We start from the raw sequence: 22,630 nt of genomic DNA, 5'->3' as shown, positions 1-22,630 counted from the left end.
GCCCAATTTTGATTTAATATGACCTGAGAAATATACAGGAAAGCTATTCACCTTCTGACCAAATTCAAGTAAGGTTCTGCTAAGAGATAGCTTTCTGAACTAAGTCCTCCCAGAACCCTGCCATGTTGTACATTAGCACTCTCAATCACTTCTCATTGGCTTTACTAATCTCTGAAGAGATACAAGGCAGTAAAACGCTATGGTCTCAAATGCCTCTCCCTGTAGCAATCCTGTACCACACAAGGCTACTACTCTGTTTAAACACTGCTAATATACAAAGGTCTAATCTAATCCTCTGGGAACAAAGCCCTAGATTCCCTCAGGGATTCAATAAGTTTAGTCAACTTTTGTATTTTCAAAGTTGTGGGCCTCAACACAGTTGAAGAAAACATAAAGACCAACACTGAGTGGATGCAAAGGGACCTGGCCTCTCAGGAACTTGTGCAGCAGCAGGGTGGCATGTGGCTCCTGGCATACAGTGAATGAAATAAGCAACGTTCAAGGGCAAACCGGGAGAACTGTTTTGCTGTTATCATTCTTAAGAAGTCAAGAAGCTCCAGTTAAATAAATTTAGGTTTCTTGAAGAGACAAATATGTTTTGAGCCCAGGCAAGAGCATTTGCCAAGCCAATTCCTCAGACTAGATGTTCTAGCATATTTCTTTCCTTTTTTTAAATTTTAATTGATTTTAGAGAGGAAGGGAGAGGGATAGAGAAATAGAAACATTGATGAAAGAGGAACAGTCATTTAGCTGCCTCCTGCGTGCCCCCTACTGGCGAGCAAGCTCTCAACCCCGACATGTGCACCGACCACAATCAAACTGGTGACCTTTTGGCTCCTGGATTGACACTCAACTGCTGAGCTACACCAGCCGGGCAGTTCTAACATATTTCCTTATGCTACTACCTTCTTACATAATCCAGCTATGACACTAACAGTTGCAGCTACATTAGTCACAGCTTAGCCCTTCACAGGATATGTGATCCCACTACTCTCTTCCAAGAAGGGAAACTGAGTCACAGCATATCAACTGGCTTCCCCAAGCACAGACTTAGTTTGTAGTGAATTGAATCCAGGTTGCCTTCCTCCCAAATCCTTTTTCCATGAATTGAATCTCGGCATGCCCACCCCTGCGGCTATTTCTCCTTTAACCTAAAACTAAACCATGGCTTTCTTGAAGGGCAGAGATGGGCACACTGGATCCTTTAGAGCCACAGGGCCTTCTAGTTCTCCTCTTTCCCAAGAAAGCGGGAAGGTGAAAGAGGAACACGGAGCAAAGGAGGGGAGGGTTGGAAAAAGGTGGCTCCCAGTACCAGGACTCACCTTGGAGCTGAGGTCCTCTCGCCGGTTGCCTGCCTTGCTCCTGCGTAATTTGATGGATGGGGATCGCAGCAGGTTCTTGAGCCGGCTGGTGATGGTCGACCCTTCCACAGCCGTCATGATGAGGAGTCCCTGGACAGTTCCTGGCACAGTCTTGGGATGTGCCTCAACAGCAGCACTGCCTGTCCACGCCACAGGGTCTTCCGGTGTGCCCTCTCACTGGCCTGAGAGAGCAGGGGGCCACCTGACCGTCTGCCGAGCCGCGTCCGCCGCTCTTACCTCGGCACTGCTCTTCACCCTCACACTCCCGCCTTCAAACCCTGCGCGGCTCCTCACAGCGTCTGGAAGAACAGGCCCGTGCCTGCCAGAGGCGTCTGGACCGGAGGATGGACGGGCCCTACGAGGGCCAGTACCTGGTGGCTGGTCTGGTCCCCGTCAATTCCCAACTGTTCCCATGGCAATCGCAGTGTTCGCGGGAGCACGCCGCCGCCGAGGCCACCGGAATCCCTCAGGGGCCCGGGAACCTGCGCCCGCGGCCGCAGGGCACTCGGCACCGCGGGGCTCGCTGTGGCCCGGCAACCGCTCCGCCACCGGAGCCTCCCACCCCCACCCCGCCCCTCGGGAGCCTGACCCTGGGGCCCCGGACCTTCCTCTTTCACCTCCCTTAGGAGCCCCTGCTGCTCGCCAGCGCCCCCGCTCGGACCCAGCCTCACCAGCCCTGGGGCCCGGGGCCCGCGACGCTCACAGCGCCCTCAGCCATCGCGCTCGGCGATTTCAGCTCCGCGGCCGCAGCGGCAGCAGCAGCTATGGCGGCACAAGCGGCTCAAAACGCGAAGTACCGCCGAGGCCGAGCTACCGACTAGGCCGGCGGAGCGGAGGCGAGAGGGTGCGGCCTGTGGCCGAGGGCGTTCCCGGAGTGACGAATAAGGTGTGGGGGGCGGGGCCAACGGGCGGGCCTAGGAAGCCGGGGACCTGGGACTCGGGAACCACGGATTCCGCACGGCGTAGTCGCGGGTATCCCTCCTAGGAGAAGGTCGGCGCGACTCGGCTTCAGAATGGAAAGAACCAAGCCTTTTATGGTATTAGGAGGCCTGGTTCCCTAGAAAAGTACACTCCCCGGAGCCCCAACAAGACGGTAACTACGCCCCGTGGTGCCAAGGTTGGCATTTGATAGGCCCGAGGGACCAGAACCGAAACTAGCGCTTAGCTCAGAATGACAAAACGGAGGCACAGCCGCGAGGCTCGGCTCCCCATCGACCCCAAGCGCTGGGACTCAAAGCGGTTAGAAGAGTTGACCGACGTGGAGAGGACTCCGGAGCAGCGGTCGCCAACCGGTGGTCCGTGAGGTCCGTAAATTTGGCGACCGCTGCTAACGTTTTCGATGGCTAAGAAGTGTTATTAACTGGGCAACCCAATTGGCCATGTTGGAAGTAAGGGGAGGGAGATGATTGCCTTGGATGGAGCTTTAGGTATGTGGGGGAGGAAAAAGAAAAATATATGTTCCTATGAGAGATATTTGTTTCACGGTTTCTTTAACCTTCAGTGTCCCATCGGCTCCCACCCCGAGTTAACCAGGACTTTGTTGATCCAGTGCTTTTCATTATTCCTATCAAAATTCACTCGTAAAACCTTTTCCCTATTACTGTACTACTTTGGTGAGGTCACTGTCAAGCTTGCTGACTAGTTGTAGTGGTATAAGCTTTCGCTCATGGGAGTTGGGGGCGTGCACAGAAATAAAAGAACTTTACAATATTATTCCACAGGTGTCTCTGCATTAAGAGTTTATTTTCTAGGAGCATTTCTGCCTCGTTGCTACTTCAAGAAATTGCCTTATGAAAAGGTAAGCCTAAGCCAGAGAAATAGTACAAAACATGTGTTTCAACCTATCCAGATCTTTGGAACACTTGGTGGACACGTTAGTAAGAGTGAAGAACCCCTAAACACATTGCTGTGGGTGGGTATTGTACAGCCAACTGGCAAAACAGGTGTGTACTTGTGTGTACTCTAACCATGTATTAAAAACAAGATCGTAAAGCTCACAGATCAAGAAGTGGCCTCCTAGAAGACAGATTAGCAATAGCTACGGAGGCATGAGACTTCCCTTTCCCTTCAACCATGCACTGCAGATGTAATGAAATTGTAAAATGATATTCTCACTACTCCTTGCTAAGTCTGTCATTTTACAGTGGTAGGAGCCAATATAACACTAATAAATGGTGCCACCTGGTGTCCTTACTTGTGTGCTGCATTCCCAACAACGGCCATTAAGAGTTGTCCCTGTTTCTCTCCACATCACTTTTGTGTCCACTAGTGGTTTTCTCACTCATGGCCAAGTGAAATGGGTTTAGAGTATCATTGGTCATTCCCTGTCCAGCGCTACACTGGTTTATCCCCTTAGAGAAAATGTTTCCCAAATTACTCTCATCTGAAGCTGAAGTTACAGAGGCAAATTCAAGCTCCGCTTTTCAATGTCTAAGATTATCTAGCTGAAAAGCAACTGAGTACAGTGTAAGTTCAGATACTTCTAGTCCAGGGCCAAAACCACATTTATTTTTAAATTCTTCACAATTTAGTCCAACCTTTATTGTCTAGGTAGGTACCAGGCAGCCTTTGAAGTGCCAATATGTGAATAGGCTAGGCTGTTCTCAAGCTTCATGAATTCCTCAGAAAATAATAGTCCCAGATCCAGTGGAATAGAAGCCTTATTCCTCTTTTCTCCAAGTTAAATACTTGCCACCCCACCCTTCACAATGCAGTTGACCATCCACACACTATTTCACTTTTTATTCTGCTTGTGTATGTCCTAAACATGTATACGGTTGTCACTCTTAAAAAGGTGCCTAAGAAAAGATGTATACACTTGTCTGTTTTGCACTATACTCATTAGACCAGATTTTAAAAATTCAGCCTAGATTTAACATGCCAATACGTGCACTTATAAGATTCTTGAAAACAGGCTATAGTAATTTGCTCACCAATTCAAATATTTAGCACCTTTATATGCAAGGCACTGTAGGACAGCTGAGACCAATGCTTGCAGTTGGAAACAGGATCTCAAAACAATGCTTCCAAGACTGCATTCCTACTTAAACTCTAAGAGCAGAGTTTACTAGAGCGAATTTAGTAGAGCTTAGATTTGTCTCAGAATTCCCAAGTCGTCCCAGTTTTTAACCATCTCATCATATTCCACACACACTTGCATCACTTAACACATCTTTTGTAGTTCAAGTTTAACATACAATTATACCTCAATTCAAGTTGCTTATATATATATATATATATATATATATATATATATATACACACACACACACACACACACACACTAATAAAAGAGTAAGATGCAAATTGATCGTACCTTCACGATGCCCACCAGCCAATCAGGAGTATGCAAATTAACCCAGCAAAGATGGCGGGTTAATTTGCATATGCAGGCATGGAGTGGCAGAGGTGGGGTAGGATGCTTGTGTCATCGCCATGGCAACAACACAGGCATTCCGCACTGCCCCAGCCGCTCCGGGCCTCTGGGCAGCGTGGGAAGGCAGAAAGGCGGCTCCAGCCAGAGTGAAGGCATTGCTGGCAGCCAGGGGGGAAAGAAGGCCCACTCTTGCACGAATCTTCATGCATCAGGCCTCGTGTGTGTGTGTGTGTGTGTGTGTGTGTGTGTGTGTGTATAATTTCTAATATATATATAAAATTTCTAACTAATTTCAAAAATGCATTTTTGACCATTTTGTCTCCAAATGGCAGTGAGGCCATATATCTACATCTTTAATTTTCTCTGCATCCAGTCATTCATGTTCATGTAAAATTTTATTAGACACTAGAGGCCTGGTGCATGAAATTCGTGCACAGATAGGGTCCCTAAGCCTGGCTGGCAATCAGGGCCGATTGGGGTCTTCCGGCTGCCAGCAGGGGCCTTCCTTCATTCTGCACCACCCCCTGGTGGTCAGCGCATGTCATAGCGAGTGATCTAACTCCTGGTCTCCCAGTCGAACTCCAGAGGGAACACTTTGCATATTAGCCTTTTATATATAGAGAGGCCCCGTGCACAAATTCATGCACCAGTGGGGTCCCTCAGCCTGGCCTGCGGGATCGGGCCGAAACTGGCTGACATCCCCTGAGGGGTTCCGGATTACGAGAGGGCGCAGGCCAGGCCAAGGGACCCTACCAGTGCACGATTGGGGCTGGAAAGGGACGCAGAAGGTTGGCCAGCCAGGGAGGGACCGCAGGAGGGCTCCAGGGTGTGTCTGGCCCATCTCACTTGGTCCTGATCGGCCAGACCCCAGCAGCAAGCTAACCTACCGGTCGGAGTGTCTGCCCCCTAGTGGTCAGTGCACATCATAGCAACTGGTCAACTGTCTGCCCCCTGGTGGTCAGTGCACGTCATAGCAAGCGGTTGAGCAGCCTAGCATATCATTAGCATATTACACTTTGATTGGTTGAATAGCCAATCGGAAGACTGGACATTTAGCATATTAGGCTTTTTTTATATAGGATAATACGTGAAGTATTGATGCTCTTACAAGTACTTTCTTCAAAATCAGCAATTTTGTGCAAGAAATGTATTCTGATTGGTTATCAATCACTCTCTATAAATAAAGTACCTGAAAACGGGCCTACTCTGTGCATTGCTTTTTTAAAAATCTTCTGGGAGTGAGGAACAAGAGTTATCATTTTTTAGACCCATCTTCAAAGTGCATTTATCTCTCAGTTCACCTGACACCATTCCATTAGACTAGTGATGGGCAACCTTTTGAGCTTGGTGTGTCAAACTTCGCCAAAAAACTGAGCATAACTCGGGTAGTGTGTCACTTTGAGGAAAAAACATTTCGCAGTTTCATCCTCAGGAGCAGCAAATGTTTCATCCTCAGCATGCGGCCACCTCAGTGGCCGCGTGTCATCAGAAATGGCTACGCGTGTCAGTGCTGACATGCGTGTCATAGGTTCACCATCACTGCATTAGACTATCTCAACCAGTATAATTAGGGGGGTAGGTGGGAATTATACCACTGAACTGCCCAAATAATATATGGATTGTCTGCCTCTATTCAAAACATTTTCATACTTATTAATTGAAAGGCCTACTGTCAGGTATTTCATCCATAATTCTGGGGAAAAAGACTTTGATTTACTATAAAATTACACAATGTAATTTGTGTGTTTGTATAACTGGACTTGATCTATGGCCTAGAGTAGTTCAATCTAAAGGATTCCTTTAATAGAAACATTTTTATAAATCGTGATACTAGTTTATATATATCTTAAGATCATCTACTGTGCCCTGGCCAATGTGGTACAGTTGGTTAGTATGTCATCCTACCATATATCAAAAGGCCGTGGGTTCTCTTTTTCTCCCTTCCACTCTCTAAAATCAATTTAAAAAAATTTTTTTTTAAATCATTTATAGTCCTTACTTGTTAAGACTGAGTTTATGTCCTGTTATTCCCAAGGGTAACAGGCATATTACCCTCGCACACATTGGTATTATGAGGCTAGTCTTTCTTCATTGTAGAACGATTTCTTGATATATAAACTTGTCCTCAAGTTGTACAAAATTTTGAAGTCTCCATGTAAAACATGCTTCAAGAATTAGAATGCCAAAAATTCCCCAAAATGGCACGTCAAAAATTTTGAAAACAGTAAACCTACTTCAGTGGCACCTCTCTCAAATATGACTCGGGACATTAGGATTCTCTACTCCAACTCAGCACAAACTTTCCAACACCAAGACCTGCTTTAATTATTATAACCGATTTATTTCTTTCAAGTTCACACATTCTGCCTTCCACTCGCCAAACTTCATCTGTTCTTGGGTTTCTAAAAAAATAGTCATTTTTCAAAAGCAGAAAAGGAAAGATATATATTTAATATATAAAAGAAAAGGCTAAATCTGACATAATTATATTCTTAAAAACATTCCATTTATTTACAGATGTATAAAAAGGCGAATTATTGGGCTACTGAGATCATGCTTCTTATAGAGTTAGGGTGAGAGCTCACTATTCTCCAGATTCCTCAACTTCTCTTGCTCAACTACATCTTTCATAATCACACATGTAATTTTCATAGATCAGTTTCTCCTGGGGTAAGGTTAAAGGGTTTGGATTTTTTTGTTTCTGTCAAACTTCAGGATTGTTCTGAAGACTGAGCCCTCCTCAAAATAGCCCTGATATCTTCTTAATTCTAAGAGGTCTTGAAAACACCATGATCTTGGGGGTTTGTAATGACATCTGCAGCCTTCCTTGAACACCGGGAATTACCTCTTATTTCCATCTTATTACAACTCTCATAAATAGTCAAATATCTTTCCATCAAGAACTGACTACTACCTGTTTATCTATAAAAAAGGGAACAGTGTTCAGAAGCAGAATGGTCCTTCTTTTCCTGAGGATTCTTCACTCACTTGCCTGTTCCTTGGCTGACTCTCAAATGGCATAACAAGAGCTTTGGGAAGTCAGGAGGAAATGTGAGGACAAGATGAGCAAGGAAATAATGGGAAACTGCTATACCTAGATTAAAGTACTAGCATCTCCAAGGACAATTATTAGCAGGGAAGACAGGTGCTGGACTCCTTGGCTAAGGCATGAATGAAATCTGCTGGGTAGAGGGGAGTGGGAAGGATAATGAGAAGCACTCATTACCTACTTCAAGCTTCTTCAGTAACCTTAGAGGAGGGAAAGTTGAATGCTGGATGAGCAAGGTGTAGAAAGGCAAGTAGCACAAAACAAAGAATTTGCTCCCACTGCAATTTGCAGAGGAAAATTTTCCACCCTTTTTCATCTGTTGATTACCAGAGTTGCTAGAAAGGGAACCAACCATGAAAGTAGTAATTTACTGGCTAGAACCATTCCAAAGTTGGTCTCACAACCTAGGTCTAAAGATACACTGAGTGGGATTTGGGATAAAGGCAGGGGATGTAGAAGAAATAGCATCACCTAGGCACAGCCCAGGCACTGGAAGCTCTTGTGTTAGTGTTTAACAACACAAGCAAATCCTGTCAATGAAGACAGAACATGGGTTACATTCCAAAATATAATTATTTAAGAAAGGCAAAATGTAGCAGCTAAATCCCAGTCTATACATTTTCAGAATAGTGATTCTTGCCCCCGGGAGTTCCCAAGAGACCCCTCAAGTGCACCATGATTATTTACAAACTAGATAGGAAACATCATTTCTATACTCAATACAAATCTCATCTTCTAGGTTGAAAACTTCAGCCTTTGAGAAATCTATCAAAACAACTATACAAAAATATAAATATCTTCATCTTTACAGGCTGTCAGTCCTTCATTCCCTGACAGCTAATGCGTGAAAAAGCTCTACAGATCATTGAATCCATGGTAGCAGACAATAAAAAATATATCTTGTGATTCAAATACTGCCTTATTTCCCTGGTAGAGTGCCGTCTGTGACTTTTCTTTACTTAACATCCTGTGCAGGTAATGAATGAAACCTTCAAGCACCAGGAGGCTGGTTTGCTTTGGAAAATAACCAGCCCCACAATTTTTTATTTTGGCCACTGTCTCTGGTCTCGGGAGGGAATGCTTTTCATTTTAGTTGTCTCCTGAGTAACATGATTTATGAAATGGGGAGGGCTCCCTCTATGCCCACCTCCAAAATATATATTCCAGGTGAAAATCCCTGGTCCTATGAAATGGTCTTTTCAGTGCCCAAAGACAGTAAGGGAGAACTAGGTATTTTTTTTTAACATCTCAGAATAATTATCTTAGTAATAAAAGTTAAAAGCATTCCTAATTTGCCAAAAGACTTGGATTGAATTCTTACTGAAAATGTGAGGGAATGGAAGTTATTTGGGATATGAAAGAGCGTATTTTGCTGAATGACACAAAGTACTTCACTTTGGTATTCCATGTTATCCCATTCCTCTCCACCTACTTTTAAAACACCAACTGAAAACTCTTTTCTGGATCCTTCTGCACAAGTGCATCACCTCCCTTGGATTTCACACCTAAACCATAGCTATCAAACTACAGTTCAGTCCATAGCAGGTCTGAAGTCTCAAGCAGCTTTTTATCTTGTAGGGAACTAGAAAACCACTATGGATCTAGAATCTTATGAATTCCTTAGGTGAGAGGAACACCTCATGTTCAGTAATGGATCAATCACATCTTAGAGAGGATGAGGAGACCCAGCACCACAAATGAGGTAACACATTTTAACATGATTAGAATTTCATAATAGTAATTTCTTACACCAAGGTCAGCAACCTATCCCTTTCTCCACCATTATCCACTGCATCGAAGTCAAGGATCACAGTTCCATGACACAAATAAACAGATGCCAACAGAGAAAGGAGGTTTCCCCTCACAGCCTGGCTTCTGCCTAAGGACAAATAAGTTCATTTCCCTGCAGAACTTGGTGAGGCCCCCGAGTTGCCCAATTTGACCGCAACAGGTGCCAATGTAGGCATCACCTTGCTCTCCCGGCTTTCCTGGTCATTCCCTATTAAGTTTATTTTGTGTCCAACTGACCCAACTTTGGCAGCTACAGGTGCCAAACAAGGCATCACCTTGAGACTCTGACCATCTGCATCACTGGAAGGATTAGCTACTTTTAAACCCAGAGGTGCCAACTTTGGCATAGGCCTCCACAAAGTGTCTGTAATGTTGTTCTCTAGGCCAGCTTTCATGCGTAGAATGGGGGGTGAGGAAATATTTTCAGACTCTGCAGGGATACCAGAAGTACCCTTCCCTCCATCACTGACTTTCCTGTGGGAAAGAGGGGAATCCTTTATCTCAGAGTCAATAACAATCTTAAGGACATCTGGCTCAGAGGCTGGTTCTACAATTTGTTTTTCATTCTCAGAAAAGTCATCATCTTCCAAGTGCAAGAGAAGGGGACTGGCAGAGTCACTCTCTCCTTGTACATCAGGCAACTCTTTCACACCAGTTCCCAAGTGGCCAATCTGGAAACTTGCTCTGTTCCCAGGAGGATGCTTACTGATGAAAGCCTGTCGAGCATCCCCTGGGAATTCTGTATCCATAGAGCTGGGCAGTTCCGCCAGGCTAACAGAGTCATCATTTAGTTGCTGATTAAGAAAGGCAATCTCATTGAGCAGAGAAGTCAGTGTCTCATCAGTATCATCCTCATCTTCCATGTTAGTTAGCAGTTCGCTGGGCTCCAGTGCTGCTTCCTCTATAGCTGAGGCTGCCTTTCTTAGTTCCATCTCTATGCTTGAGTCTTTCAGATCTTTCATTTTTAATTTATGAAATGAAGACTCCTTTGGCTTCAGTCTCTCCCGTCTTGATCCACTCTCTTTCCATTTATACTGAATCCCTCTCGTATTACCAGAAATCCTTTTGGGTAAGAAATCTTGTGCTTCTTGCACACTGGAAATATCAACCATTTGTGGAAAACCAGAATCTTTATTTGCTAGAAAACCCTGTGTTGGACCCAGTGCCATTCTGCCACCTCTATGATTGCCTCTGGAAGAGATTCTACCTGAATCTTCAAAGGAGTTATCTTCATTCCTGACAGTCTTTTTCAGGTGGTCAGGTGACTTGCCATCAGGAACTTCATGAGAATATTTGCTGCCACTCGTATCTACCAAACCTCCCTCTGTGGCCAGTGATGTCACGTTAACAATTCTTGGCATCATAAATAAGTCATCATTTTCTAGGAGAAAAAAATTTCATTTAGATCTATAGTAGTAAGCATCTCTCTCATTCATACCCAATGACTATTTGGGGAATTGTAGTTAAAATTCCAATCTATTTTTATCAAAAAGCTAAAAAGAAAGAATAGTTCTTCAAATTATAGACCTAGCCTAACAATATGTAAAATCCAATAAAAACAACTGGTATTTTAGATCCTAAAACCTAACTATAACCCTAGCCTTAGCACTAGCCCTAACACCCTAATTTAAACCCTAACCTTAAAAAACACACACATACACACAAAAAAATTGGTATTTGATATTCCATCCTTAATAAAAGTTCCATTTAATTATTTTATAGAAATGCTCCCCAAGTTAATTCTTTATCTTGCCGCAGACATGCATCTTCATACATGCATCTTCATTCTGTTCACCCAATTAACTATTCTGAGGGAAAAATGAAGCCCTATAGGCAGAACTGAATGATACCTCCAGGCTGGGTTTAGCAGCATTATTAGTAGTAAGGATATCCTTGTACCCTAATAGAAATTTAGGTGCCTAAAACCTAAATCATCAAAGTGGGACTTCCTTTTCAACTCTACTTCTTATCCCTAAAAGCAAGTGGTGTTCAAACTGTATCAGGCTGGTAGTGTAGGACTACATCCTCTCTGACTAGAAAACAAAATTAACAAATACTTCTCAGTACCCAAAACTAAAACAATGCCTCTTCATTTTCCTCCTACTCTCACATCTTTTCAATTCTTTTCCTAGTTATAAATAACCAGAGATCACAAAATAATTCCCAATCCCTGGTAAAGAAAACCAATCAATACCACAGATGGAGCCAAATGTGTTCCAAAAAGAGGGTCATTTCTTACCAAGGTACATTTGAGTAAAATAGTTCTTCATGATTACAGAACACATTCAAAGGCTTTCTTTATCATGGTGGGATATCAGGGATAACTCTTTTTCACTATCCATAAAGAACACCACCTATGACATACCTGATTGAGCCACAGCACTTCTGGCAAGTTGAGTCTTCAGATCTGCTTCTAATAGAGCAGGAGAAACAGTTACCACTGGTCCTGAAAATAGGGGACCTTTTAAGGTGAGCAATTGCCCTTGCGGAGTCATCACGATGTTGGCAGAGGTGTGTGGAGTGTTAGAGGGTGAGATATTTTCTGTAAGGAAGACAGAGATTAGTTAAGGATTAAAAATCTTCAACTAATGCAAGTATGGCCGATGAGTCTAGGAGCTATCCCTAAAACCACACACTGACTTAAAAGGCATGAAGTAAATTTCAAATTTAGTTAGGGAACCTCAACTTGGAATTTACTTTCTGAACCACTTTTCACTGAATAATGGTTACCTATCCACTGGTTCTCCTGTTTTGTTTTTGTTGTTAATCCTCACCCAAGGATACTTTTTTCATTAAGTTTTACAAAGAGTAGAAGGGATTGAGGGATGGTAAGGTGGGGGGAGATAGAAACATTGACGTGAGAGAGACGTATTGATTGATTTGCCTCCTGCATGTGCCTCAAACATGGCTGGGGATTGAACCTTCAATCCAGGTACATGCCCAGGACTGGGAATCGAATCTACAACCCTTCTGTGCACGGGCCAACACTAACCACTGAGCCACAATGGCCAGGGCCACTAGTTCTTCTAATGCTCAGAATTTATTATTATTGAGGAATAGAGTTATGGAACCACTTTTTTGATGGAAAGCTTCTGATAATCTTGATGGTGAATCTGGATGAAAACATATACAATTCTACTCCTAGGCTTGCTTGCTTCCCTATATACCTCTAACAAATTATTTCAAATTTCTAGACCTCAGTTTTTCTATCTGTGAAATGAGCTGACTGGACTAAATGATCATTAAAATCCTTTCTTAGCAATAATAACATGATTTGATTCTGCAATGTTAAAACTAACTTATACTTCAGTATTTATCATTACTATCTTAGTTGATTTTAAAAACCAAATTTCCTGGCCCTAGCCAGTTTGGTTCAGTGGATAGAGCGTCGGCCTGCGGTCTGAAGATTCCAGTCAAAGGCACATGCCGGAGTTGCAGGCTCTATCCCCAGTAGGGGGCGTGCCAGGAGGCAGCCAATTGATGATTCTCTCTCATCATTGATGTTTCTATCTCTCTCTCCCTCTCTTCCGCTCTGAAATCAATAAAAATATATTTTTTAAAAAAATTTCCTGGTTCATACACTAGGCCACTCAAAGAGTAAAAAACGATATACCATTCTCTAAGGATATACAAAAATAATGTGAAACTAGTATCGTCTCACTTCCAAAAATCAAGATAGGAGAGAGCAATAAGTTAGAACCAATTTATGACCTGAGAGTATCATGCTAAGTGATGTAAGTCAGTCAGAGAAAGACAAGTATCACATGATCTCACTCATATATGGAATCTAATTAACAAAATAAACTGATGAACAGAGTGGATCCAGAGACATGGAAGCATGGAACATAGTGTGGAATCTCGGAGAGAAGGCAGGGGAGGGTGGGTGGGTGGGAGGTAATCAACCAAAGACCTTATATGCATATATGCATAACCCATGGTAGCAGATAGTGGGGTGGAGAGGGCCTGGGGCAGGGGTGGGCTAGAGGAGGTCAATGGGAGAAAATAGGGGATATGTGTAATACTTTCAACAATAAAGATTTTAAAAAAACACAATTTACTTGTTCCTTAAAGCAATTCATTGATAGGCAATCTGATTCAACAAAATTAAATTTTAAAAATCTTCCAATATATTTGTCTCAGCTAGGCCCAAACTTCCTCATGACTGATAAGCAGAAAGAGTTCATGTATAAAGACTGACAAGATGGCAGCCTATGAAATACTCACTGAAACACTAGAGGGAAAATATATGACTGTACACTGTATCAGAAGTAGGTCTTAAATGTTACCATGACTGTAACTTCTTAGGATCTGGTTGAATGTGAAAGCTAGAAACTGAAATTTAATGTAGTTAATGTTCTACTTTTTATATAACCACTAGAGGCCCAGTGCACGAATTCGTGCACGGTGGGGTCCGGCTGGCCTGCCCCGATCGGCTGATCAGGAGATCAGGAGCCGTTGGTCAGCCAGAGGGAGGGGCTGCAGGCGGATGGCTGGCCGGGCCCACCCCCCATCAGACTTCTGGTAGAGAAAATTTGCATATTGGCCTTTTATTATATAGAATATTTAATTCATTCATTTACAACTAAATTATGGCCACAAGATGTTCAGTCCACTAAACTAAACTAAACTGATGTTCATTAAGAAAAGCAAAGAATGGCCCTCCTACCTGTGGCCTGGTCTTTTTTTCTGGAAAGAATCAAAGGTTTCCCCTTCCTGTTATTTATAAACATCTGTCCAAGATCTACAGATGATGCAGAAGATCCTTCCTGCTGTTTGCTAGTTCTGGGAGACACATCAAACTCATCTGATCCCATCTTCTTTTTTCTTTTTTGTGCCTCTAGTGCTTGCTGTTTTGCATAAATATACTCTAGCTTCTTCAGGACCACTTCTTCTGTCTTACCTATAGGTTGACAAGGAATAAATTGTCACTCTCTATATGACTCCACTTAATAATGAGAAATAGAATCAACTGAAATCCAGTTGATTTAACTATATTCCCCAAAACTATGGAAGGTAAGAGTGAATATAAACCAAGAGAAACTGTCCATTTAGTCAAAAGATAACTCTGCCGTTCACTATGGGAACCAAGCCTTAAACTAGACTATCTGAAAGATCTATTGAGAATTTCTCTTTACTAAAATTGTTATCATACTCTTAACCAAAGATCATTTACATATCTCACCTGAAAGAGATGATACTTTCCGTATCAAAATATTTCGTTTTCGAGTCAGGAGATTTTTCTGTCCTATCAACTTATCAGCTTGATCTGTTAGTCCTTGAATTTCGCTGAATGCCTAAAAATAGAAATAATAATGTGTCAATCAATTTGCTCTTCCTACACAACTTCTTTAATAAAAAAAAATTAATCTAATATTTTAGAGAATTTTATAATGCTATTTAAAATAATCCATACATTATTTTTTGTTAAACTGCAGGCTTTCTGGCTTATAATTCTAGGGAACATGATTATTTCCAAAAAGAATCACTGAGTAGGTAACAGGTGTTTCCACAACTACAAGGTGATACAAAACATTTTACTCTGTTTAGATTTTAATAATCAACTTTAAAGTCATTTCCCAGTCAAAATAAAATCTGATTGAAATAACTCTGTTTAGAGAACTATGAATGCTTGCCTTGTACTTCTCTCCAACTTCTACTTTAAAAGCAACTTAAATGAAATTTGCCTTAGACAGTCTACATGCAAACTTAAAACATCTACTAGCTTGAATATTTCAGGACTTTCTTTTAAAAGGACTGTCAATTGTTAAGTATGTTAAAATATCACTTATGTTGTGCTTTTCACTGTGATAAACTGTTCTAAGTGCTATGGAGAACACCAATGTAAAGAGACTGTGCTAAACAGAGCTTATCAGGGTTTTTTGCTTTATTTGAAGGAAGGATGGCTCTGTCGATTAAGAATCTGGCTTTTAAAGAAAAGCTACTCTGACACAACAAAAAAACATTTCCCCCTAAAGGATGTATTGGGCCTTTACTAGTCCATATACAACTCTATTTCAATCTCCCTTGTGTGAAAATGTTTTCTCTTTTATGTTTAGAAGATTCTTAATCAAGCTCTTAATTGTCTATACAGAACACTTACCCTAGTAAGAATGAGACTTTTGGAAACCTTGGAAGAGTGAAGTAATCCCAATGTGGTCTTCAATTTCTCAAAGAGATCCCTCATTTCACCACGCCGGCGCCGCTCATTGGCAGTGTGCGTCCGGCGATAATAAGCAAAAGCTTCTGCTTCTTTCTGTAATTTTTCACTCCAGTATTCAGGCTTCAGTTTTACAGTAAATTGTGAAGCCTGTACAAACAAAAAATGACCACCTAAATATCTTTCACATGTACCTTCCTGCTTCCTCCATCCCAAACGGCATTGCTCTGTATCAGACACCCACCATCTTCTGCCTGGACTATCATAGCCTCTCAATGTACTTCCTCAAAATCTAACAGTGTAAATTCCTTTTTTTTTTTAATTTAACAGTGCAAATTCTTTTTTCTTTTTAATCTTTATTGTTCAGGTTATTACAGATGTTCCTCTTTTTTCCCCCCATAGCTCCCCACCACCCAGTTCCCATCGCACACACTCGACCTTCCCCCACCCCCTCCACTGACCTCATTCATAGGTGTAAGCTCTTTGTCCAATCTCTTCCTGCACCCCCATAACCTCTTCCCCCCAAGAAATGTCAGTCTGCTCCCTTTCCATGCCCCTGATTCTATTACATTCACCAGTCTGTTCTGTTCATCAGGTTTTTTATTCATTTGATTTTTAGGTTCACTTGTTGATAGATATGTATTTGTTGTCACTTTGTTGTTCATAATTTTTTATCTTTACCTTTTTTTTCTTCTTCCTCTTCTTAGAGAATAGCCTTCAGCATTTCATATAATACTGGTTTGGTGGTGATGAACTCCTTTAGCTTTTTCTTGTCTGTGAAACTCTTTATCTGACCTTCAATTCTAAATGATAGCTTCGCTGGGTAAAGTAATCTTGGTTGTAGGTTCTTGTTATTCATCACTTTGTATATTTCTTGCCACTCCCTTCTGGCCTGCATAGTTTCTGTTGAGAAATCAGCTGACAGTCGTATGGGTGCTCCCTTGTAGGTAACTGTTTTTCTCTTGCTGCTTTTAAGATTCTGTCTTTTGCCCTTGGCATTTTAATTATGATGTGTCTTGGTGTGGTCCTCTTTAGATTCCTCTTGTTTGGGGTTCTCTGCACTTCCTGGACTTGTAAGTCTATTTCTTTCATCAGATAGGGAAAGTTTTCTGTCATTATTTCTTCAAATAGGTTTTCAATATCTTGTTCTCTCTCTTCTTCTGGCACCCCCATAATTCGGATGTTGAAATGCTTGAAGTTGTCCCAGAGGCTCCTTACACTATCTTCATATTTTTGGATTCTTTTTTCTTTTTGCTTTTCCGGTTGGGTGTATTTCAAATCTTTGACTTGATTCTTGGTATCCTCTAGTCTGCTGTTGGATCTCTGTATATTATTCTTTATTTCAGTCAGTGTATGCTTGATTTCTGATTGGTCTTTTTTCATATCCTTGAGGGTCTCACTAAATTTCTCAGAGGTTTCTAGAAGATTCTTGAGTGACCTTATAACTGTGGTTTTGAACTCTATATCCAGTATTTTGCTTCCATCCATTTCTTTCATTTGTGACTTGTTTGTCTCTGTATTTTGGCTGCTTCCCTGTATTTGTTTCTATGTACTGGGTAGCTGCTATGTCTCCTTAGTTGATAGAGTGGCCTTGTGTGGTATGTGTCCTATAGGGCCCAGTGGCTCAGCCTCCCCAGTCACCTGAGGTGGATGCTCTTGGTGCACCCCTTTGTGGGCTGTTTGCACAGTCTTGTTGTAGTTAACCCTTGATTGCTCTTAGTATCACTGGGAGGAATTGACCTCCAGGCCAATTGGCTGTGAGGACCAGCTGTGTCTACACTGGAAGAACTGTTGCGCAGGGGTCACCCTTATGGGGCAGGACTTGCTTCAGTGGGGCTTTGGTGCTCACTGAGACTGCCCCCAAGTGTCTCTCTTATGGATATGAAGAGTTATAATCCGGTCTGGTCTCACTTTGACCACTGGGTACACTGGCTCTTGGATCTCCAAGGAGGTGCAAGGTCAGCCACTGTCTGGGGCCGCCCAGCAGGAGCTACAGAGACATCTGCAGATTCCTCCTCTTTGTATGGGGTTTGGAAGTGCCCAGGCGAGGCCCAGCTGTGAAGCAACGCAGGCTGCTGCTGCCGAGCCTTGGGCCTTCTTTTGGAAGCTCTGGGGCTCTCTGACCCAGCTGCAGTTTGACAGGTTTTAGACGGAGATAGGACAGGCCATTCATATGCAAAAGCCGATGCACACAGCTTGGATGGAATTGTAAATTGGGTGGGGTGGGGTCTCTGAGAATCACCAATGTCTGCCAGTCAGCCCTGCACCAGAGAGGTCCCTGGGTCTCCGCATCCCGCGCACCTGTGCAGGAACAATGATTGCTCCGACACCTCTGAGAGAAAGCCACCCTTGCGGTCCTGTCCCGATGCCAGACAGTCCAGTTTCTCCCCATATGTGCCTGGGTCCCCCAGAGTCTCGCCCGGAACTGGAGTTCAAAGCAAGAGGGAGCTTGTATCTCCCTCCTGATTAAAAGAGCAGCACATCCAGGTGCCAGTACTTTCCGTGCCTCCACATCTGTTATCAGTCTTAATGCGCTTTCTTCACCTCTCTAGTTGTGGAACTTCCACTCAGCCAGCTTTCCTGCAGTTCTGGGTGATAGTTGTTCTGCCTTTTAGTTGTAATTTTGATGTGGTTGTGAGAGGCAGCAAGTATAGGTGTTTACCTATGCCGCCATCTTGGTTCTCCATCAACAGTGCAAATTCTTAATCTAACATTTAAAATTCAAACTTTGTATTTTTTCAGAAAATTTTTTCTTGACCCTCAGGATACCTTAGGCTTGCTTTCTTCTTATTTATTTCAATCCAGTTTTTTAAAAATTATGTACTATAGCCCGGGCAGTGTGACTCAGTGGCTGGGCATCAACCTATGAACTAGGAGGTCACAGTTCAATTCCCCATCAGGGCACATGCTCTGGTTGCAGACTCAGTTCCCAGTAGGGGGCATGCAGGAGACAGCTGATAAATGATTCTCATCATTAATGTTTCTCTCTTTCTCTCTCTCTCTCTCTCTCCCCCTCTCTGAAATCAATAAAAATATACTTTAAAAAATGTTTTAAATTATGTATTATAGATGCAAGAAGTAATAGATGCACATAGCGTTTTTAATATAAATATTTAAAAGGTTTATAATGAAAAGCAACTGTGCCCTACATCTGCACATGAACCCACAGAAAAAACCACTTGATCCTTTTTTTTTTAAATTTTATTTTAATTGATTTCAGAGAGAAAGGGAAAGGTAGAGATAGAGAGAAACATCAATGATGAGAGAGAATCATTGATTGGCTGCCTCCTGCAAGCCCCACACTGGGATCAAGCCTGCAACTTGGGCATGTGCCCTGACCGGGTATTGAACCATGACCTGTTTCATAGGTCAACGCTCAACCACTGAGACGGGAATGGCAAGAAATATTCAAAGTGATGAATAGCAAGAACCTACAACCAAGACTACTCTACCCAGCAAAGTTATCATTCAGAATTGAAGGGCAGATAAAGAGCTTCACAGATAAGAAAAAGCTAAAGGAGTTCATCACCACCAAACCAGTATTACATGAAATGCTGAAAGTTATTATTTAAAAGGAGGAAAAAGAAGAAAAAAGTAAAGATAAAAATTATGAACAACAAATACATACCTATCAACAAGTGAATCTAAAAGTCAAGTGAATTAAAAATCTGAAGAACAGAAAAGACTGATGAACATAATAGAATCAGGGGCATAGAATGGGAGTGGATTGATAATTCTCAGGGGAAGGGGGTGTCTGTGTGGGGGGTACGAGAAGAGACTGGACAATATCATACACCTATGGATAAGGATAGCGAGGGGGGAGGTAAGGGCAGAGGGAAGGGTGGGGACTGGGAGGGGGGGAGGAGAAACAATTGTAATAATCTGAACAATAAAGATTTATTAAAAAATAAAATAAAATAGCAAAATGTTATAAATAATTTGCATGTAATAATTAGGGCGCAAAAACAATGGATTGTATAAGTAAGTTATTGTATCTGAAAAAATGTTTTTATATGAATGAAAAAATATAGTAATATGTACAAAAATTATTACATGCATGTAAATATGTATCATGTGACCCCAAAACCAGATCAAACTCAAACTAACCATACCAAGTGGTTTTTAAGAAAGGATCTAAATACCACCCTTCAACTCAACCCAAGCTCCATCACTGTCTTTATCTCTTAAATTAAGAAGACAGAATAGCAAGTGGAAAATGACTTAAACAACCAAACTCTCTTGCATTCTTGATGTCAATAAGGATAAAGAGAAAACCTTGCTTAATTATACCATGATATACAGTAAATATATTCATAGAAATCAAAGAACGTTTTAATTTCATGGCTCCTTAAAATGCTAGCCATCATTATAGAGAATTAATTTTTAGGTCACTGAAAAATCACTGAAGAATGCCAGCTTGTTTTATGGCATATCATTATTTTACAGGATTAAAACGGACAAGCAATTTATGAAACCTGATACGCACATCAATTTTCATAAAATGAATACCCATTTTAATGCTTCTAAATTATTCTACCATCTGGGTAGAAGAGAGAATTAAGAGGAAAAATAGCATTAAAAATGTAATTTCATTAAGGGTTAAAAAAAAAAAAAAGCTGATTATACTAACTCACTAGTAAGACTAACCCTGAATATATCTAATAGAGCTAATGTTGTTTTAACCCTAAGGACAAATGGCATCATTTTATTAAATAAGTAATTATCGTTAAATATATTAATAAATACCTTTCGACTTCTTTCAGCAGGTTTTTCATCTGCAGATATATGAGTACGGCACCTAGATAAAGATAGTGTTTTTCAATGTCAGTAATCTAAAACCTATTTTCACAGCTATATTAAGCCAAATCATCTCAAATTGTCTAAATTGTAACTAGCTTCTTTCCTCCAAGGTCTGATATGTGGCAATATAACTTACTTCCTTCTCTAATAAACGGTGTCCAAATAGTCCCTAAAACTAATTACTTTTTTCAATCACAACATATTTCTAACATACAAACCAGTATAAACAAACATATAATGAAAATCCAAGTATCTACCACCCAGCTTGAGAAATAAAACCTCTAAAAACTAAGAGATCTTTTGTGCAGCCTACTCAATCCCATTTCCTTGTTCCTTCTCATAGGTAAACACTCCCAAACTGAGTTTACCATGCACATATTTGCAGTTTTACTAGGTATGTGGGATATATCCCTAAATAAAAAATATTACATAGCACTTTAAACATTATATAGTAAGTATAGGGTATCTTTCTTTAACTGATCTGTTCCACTCACCTTACATCTGAGACATGTTGATACATATACAATAGTTATAGTTCAATCATTTTTAGTGTGAATTTTACAAAATTGATTTTTTCAGAATTTTAGTCGTTGTTTAGGTTGTTTACAAATTTTCACAATGCTGCAGTGGATAGTCCCATACATGACCCCTTGTACATGCTTTTTTAGGGCATATATCTAGGAGTGGAATAGATGAATAGAAGGCGCGCACATCTTCAACTTTAGTAATGTCACACTTCTCGCCAAATGGTTTTAATAATTTACACTTCCCACCTGTAGTATGTTCCATTGCTCCACAATTAGGTAAAAGTACTATCAGAAATTTCAATTTTGCCAATCTTATGGGTGTGAATTGATAAAGTCATTGTGGTTTAATTTGCATTTCCCTAATTACAAATTTTCGTTGTTTACTGGCTATTCAGGTTTCCTCGTGTGAATTCCGTGAGATAACCATTATTTCCTTTTCTAACTGAATTATTTTTTTCTTACTGACTTGTAACAGTTTATATCCTTGATAGTAATTCTTTGTCACTACTATTGTAAATATTTCTTTTACAGTTTCTAAGTTTGCCTTCTCACTGTTTTCATGGTGTTCTAATAGACAAAATATTTTAAATTCTTAATAATCTGCTGTTTTACAACAGTTTGTGCTCTGTGTGTATTGGTTATTCTTGGTCCTTTATTTATTAATTGATTTGAGAGAAAGATTTGTTGTTCCACTTATTTATGCACTCATTAGTTGATTCCTGTGTGTGCCCTGACAGGTCTTGGCCCTTTATTTTAGTTCATTAACATGGTATACCTCCATTTAGTGAATTCTTCTTCAATGTCTTCCAATAACATCTTACAAAACTTTTGTTAATAGTCCCAGGTTTATTTTTGTTACTATTGGTAGTTTTTAGAAAACATTTTTTATTTGTTGCTATTATTTAAGAACTCAATTTTTACTATGCTGAACTTAAATATCCAGCCAATACTGCTGAACTTAATTAAGTCTAATTAAGTTTTTAAGAGATTTAAACTCGAAATTTCAAGCTTAACTAGTAGGCAACTGAAGTAGCCTCCAAATAGCTCTGGAGTAAAGAATACTACTAGGACTACCTCCCCCTCTCTTAGACTTTCTCAACATCACTTTATCTTTGTGACAGCATGGATGGACCTGGAGAGCATTATGCTAAGTAAAATAAACCAGTCAGAGAAAGACAAGCACCGTATGATTTCACTCATATGTGAAATCTAGTGAACAAAATGAACTAACAAGCAAAATACAGACAGACACGGAGAGAGCAGGCTGACAGCTGTTGGGGAAAGGGGCGGGGGAGGGAGACTGGGCGGTATGGAGGGATTAAGCAATAAAGGAGAAAAAAAGAGAAAAAAACTCTTGAGCATGTACAACAGTGTGGTGACTGCCGGGGGAAGAGGGTAGAGGGCAATGAAGGAGGGTATAGGGGGAATAAATGGTGATGGAAGGAGACTTGACTTGGTGGTGATGTACAATACAGTGTACAGACTATGTGTTGTGGAATTGTGCACCTGAAACCTGTATAATTTTGTTAACCAGTGTCACCCCAATAAATTTTTAAAAAATTACTTTCT

The 22,630-nt window shown here is 41.2% G+C and overlaps 2 protein-coding genes across 17 annotated transcripts in view; both read right to left on the bottom strand.

Annotated features, from left to right (window-relative positions):
• MAPKBP1 (mitogen-activated protein kinase binding protein 1) overlaps positions 1 to 2,405 on the bottom strand; it is a 70,730-nt gene extending 68,325 nt beyond the window's left edge. The window contains exons 1-2 of one of the 2 annotated variants that reach the window (XM_079769918.1): positions 2,033 to 2,405; positions 1,323 to 1,543 (exon numbers count right to left, since the gene is read on the bottom strand). In XM_079769918.1, the coding sequence (XP_079626044.1) occupies positions 1,323 to 1,439 (117 nt within the window). In that variant the 5' untranslated portion in view covers positions 1,440 to 1,543; positions 2,033 to 2,405. Of the gene's footprint in view, positions 1 to 1,322; positions 1,940 to 2,032 lie in introns of those variants that run through there. The other variant, XM_079769919.1, reaches the window with a different exon arrangement.
• Positions 2,406 to 6,920: 4,515 nt separating this feature from the next.
• Positions 6,921 to 22,630, bottom strand: part of MGA (MAX dimerization protein MGA) — a 111,637-nt gene continuing 95,927 nt past the window's right edge. For 14 of the 15 annotated variants that reach the window (XM_079768165.1, XM_079768161.1, XM_079768162.1 and 11 more), the window contains 6 exons: positions 20,481 to 20,532; positions 15,678 to 15,884; positions 14,760 to 14,871; positions 14,244 to 14,477; positions 11,943 to 12,119; positions 6,921 to 10,958 (listed from right to left, as the gene is read on the bottom strand). In XM_079768165.1, the coding sequence (XP_079624291.1) occupies positions 9,682 to 10,958; positions 11,943 to 12,119; positions 14,244 to 14,477; positions 14,760 to 14,871; positions 15,678 to 15,884; positions 20,481 to 20,532 (2,059 nt within the window). In that variant the 3' untranslated portion in view covers positions 6,921 to 9,681. The remainder of the gene's footprint in view (positions 10,959 to 11,942; positions 12,120 to 14,243; positions 14,478 to 14,759; positions 14,872 to 15,677; positions 15,885 to 20,480; positions 20,533 to 22,630) is intronic. The other variant, XM_079768166.1, reaches the window with a different exon arrangement.

The sequence above is a fragment of the Cnephaeus nilssonii genome, assembly GCF_951640355.1.
Source record: "Cnephaeus nilssonii genome assembly, chromosome: 4".
Taxonomy (NCBI): domain Eukaryota; kingdom Metazoa; phylum Chordata; class Mammalia; order Chiroptera; family Vespertilionidae; genus Cnephaeus; species Cnephaeus nilssonii.
This window is presented reverse-complemented; position numbering and strand designations above follow the sequence as displayed.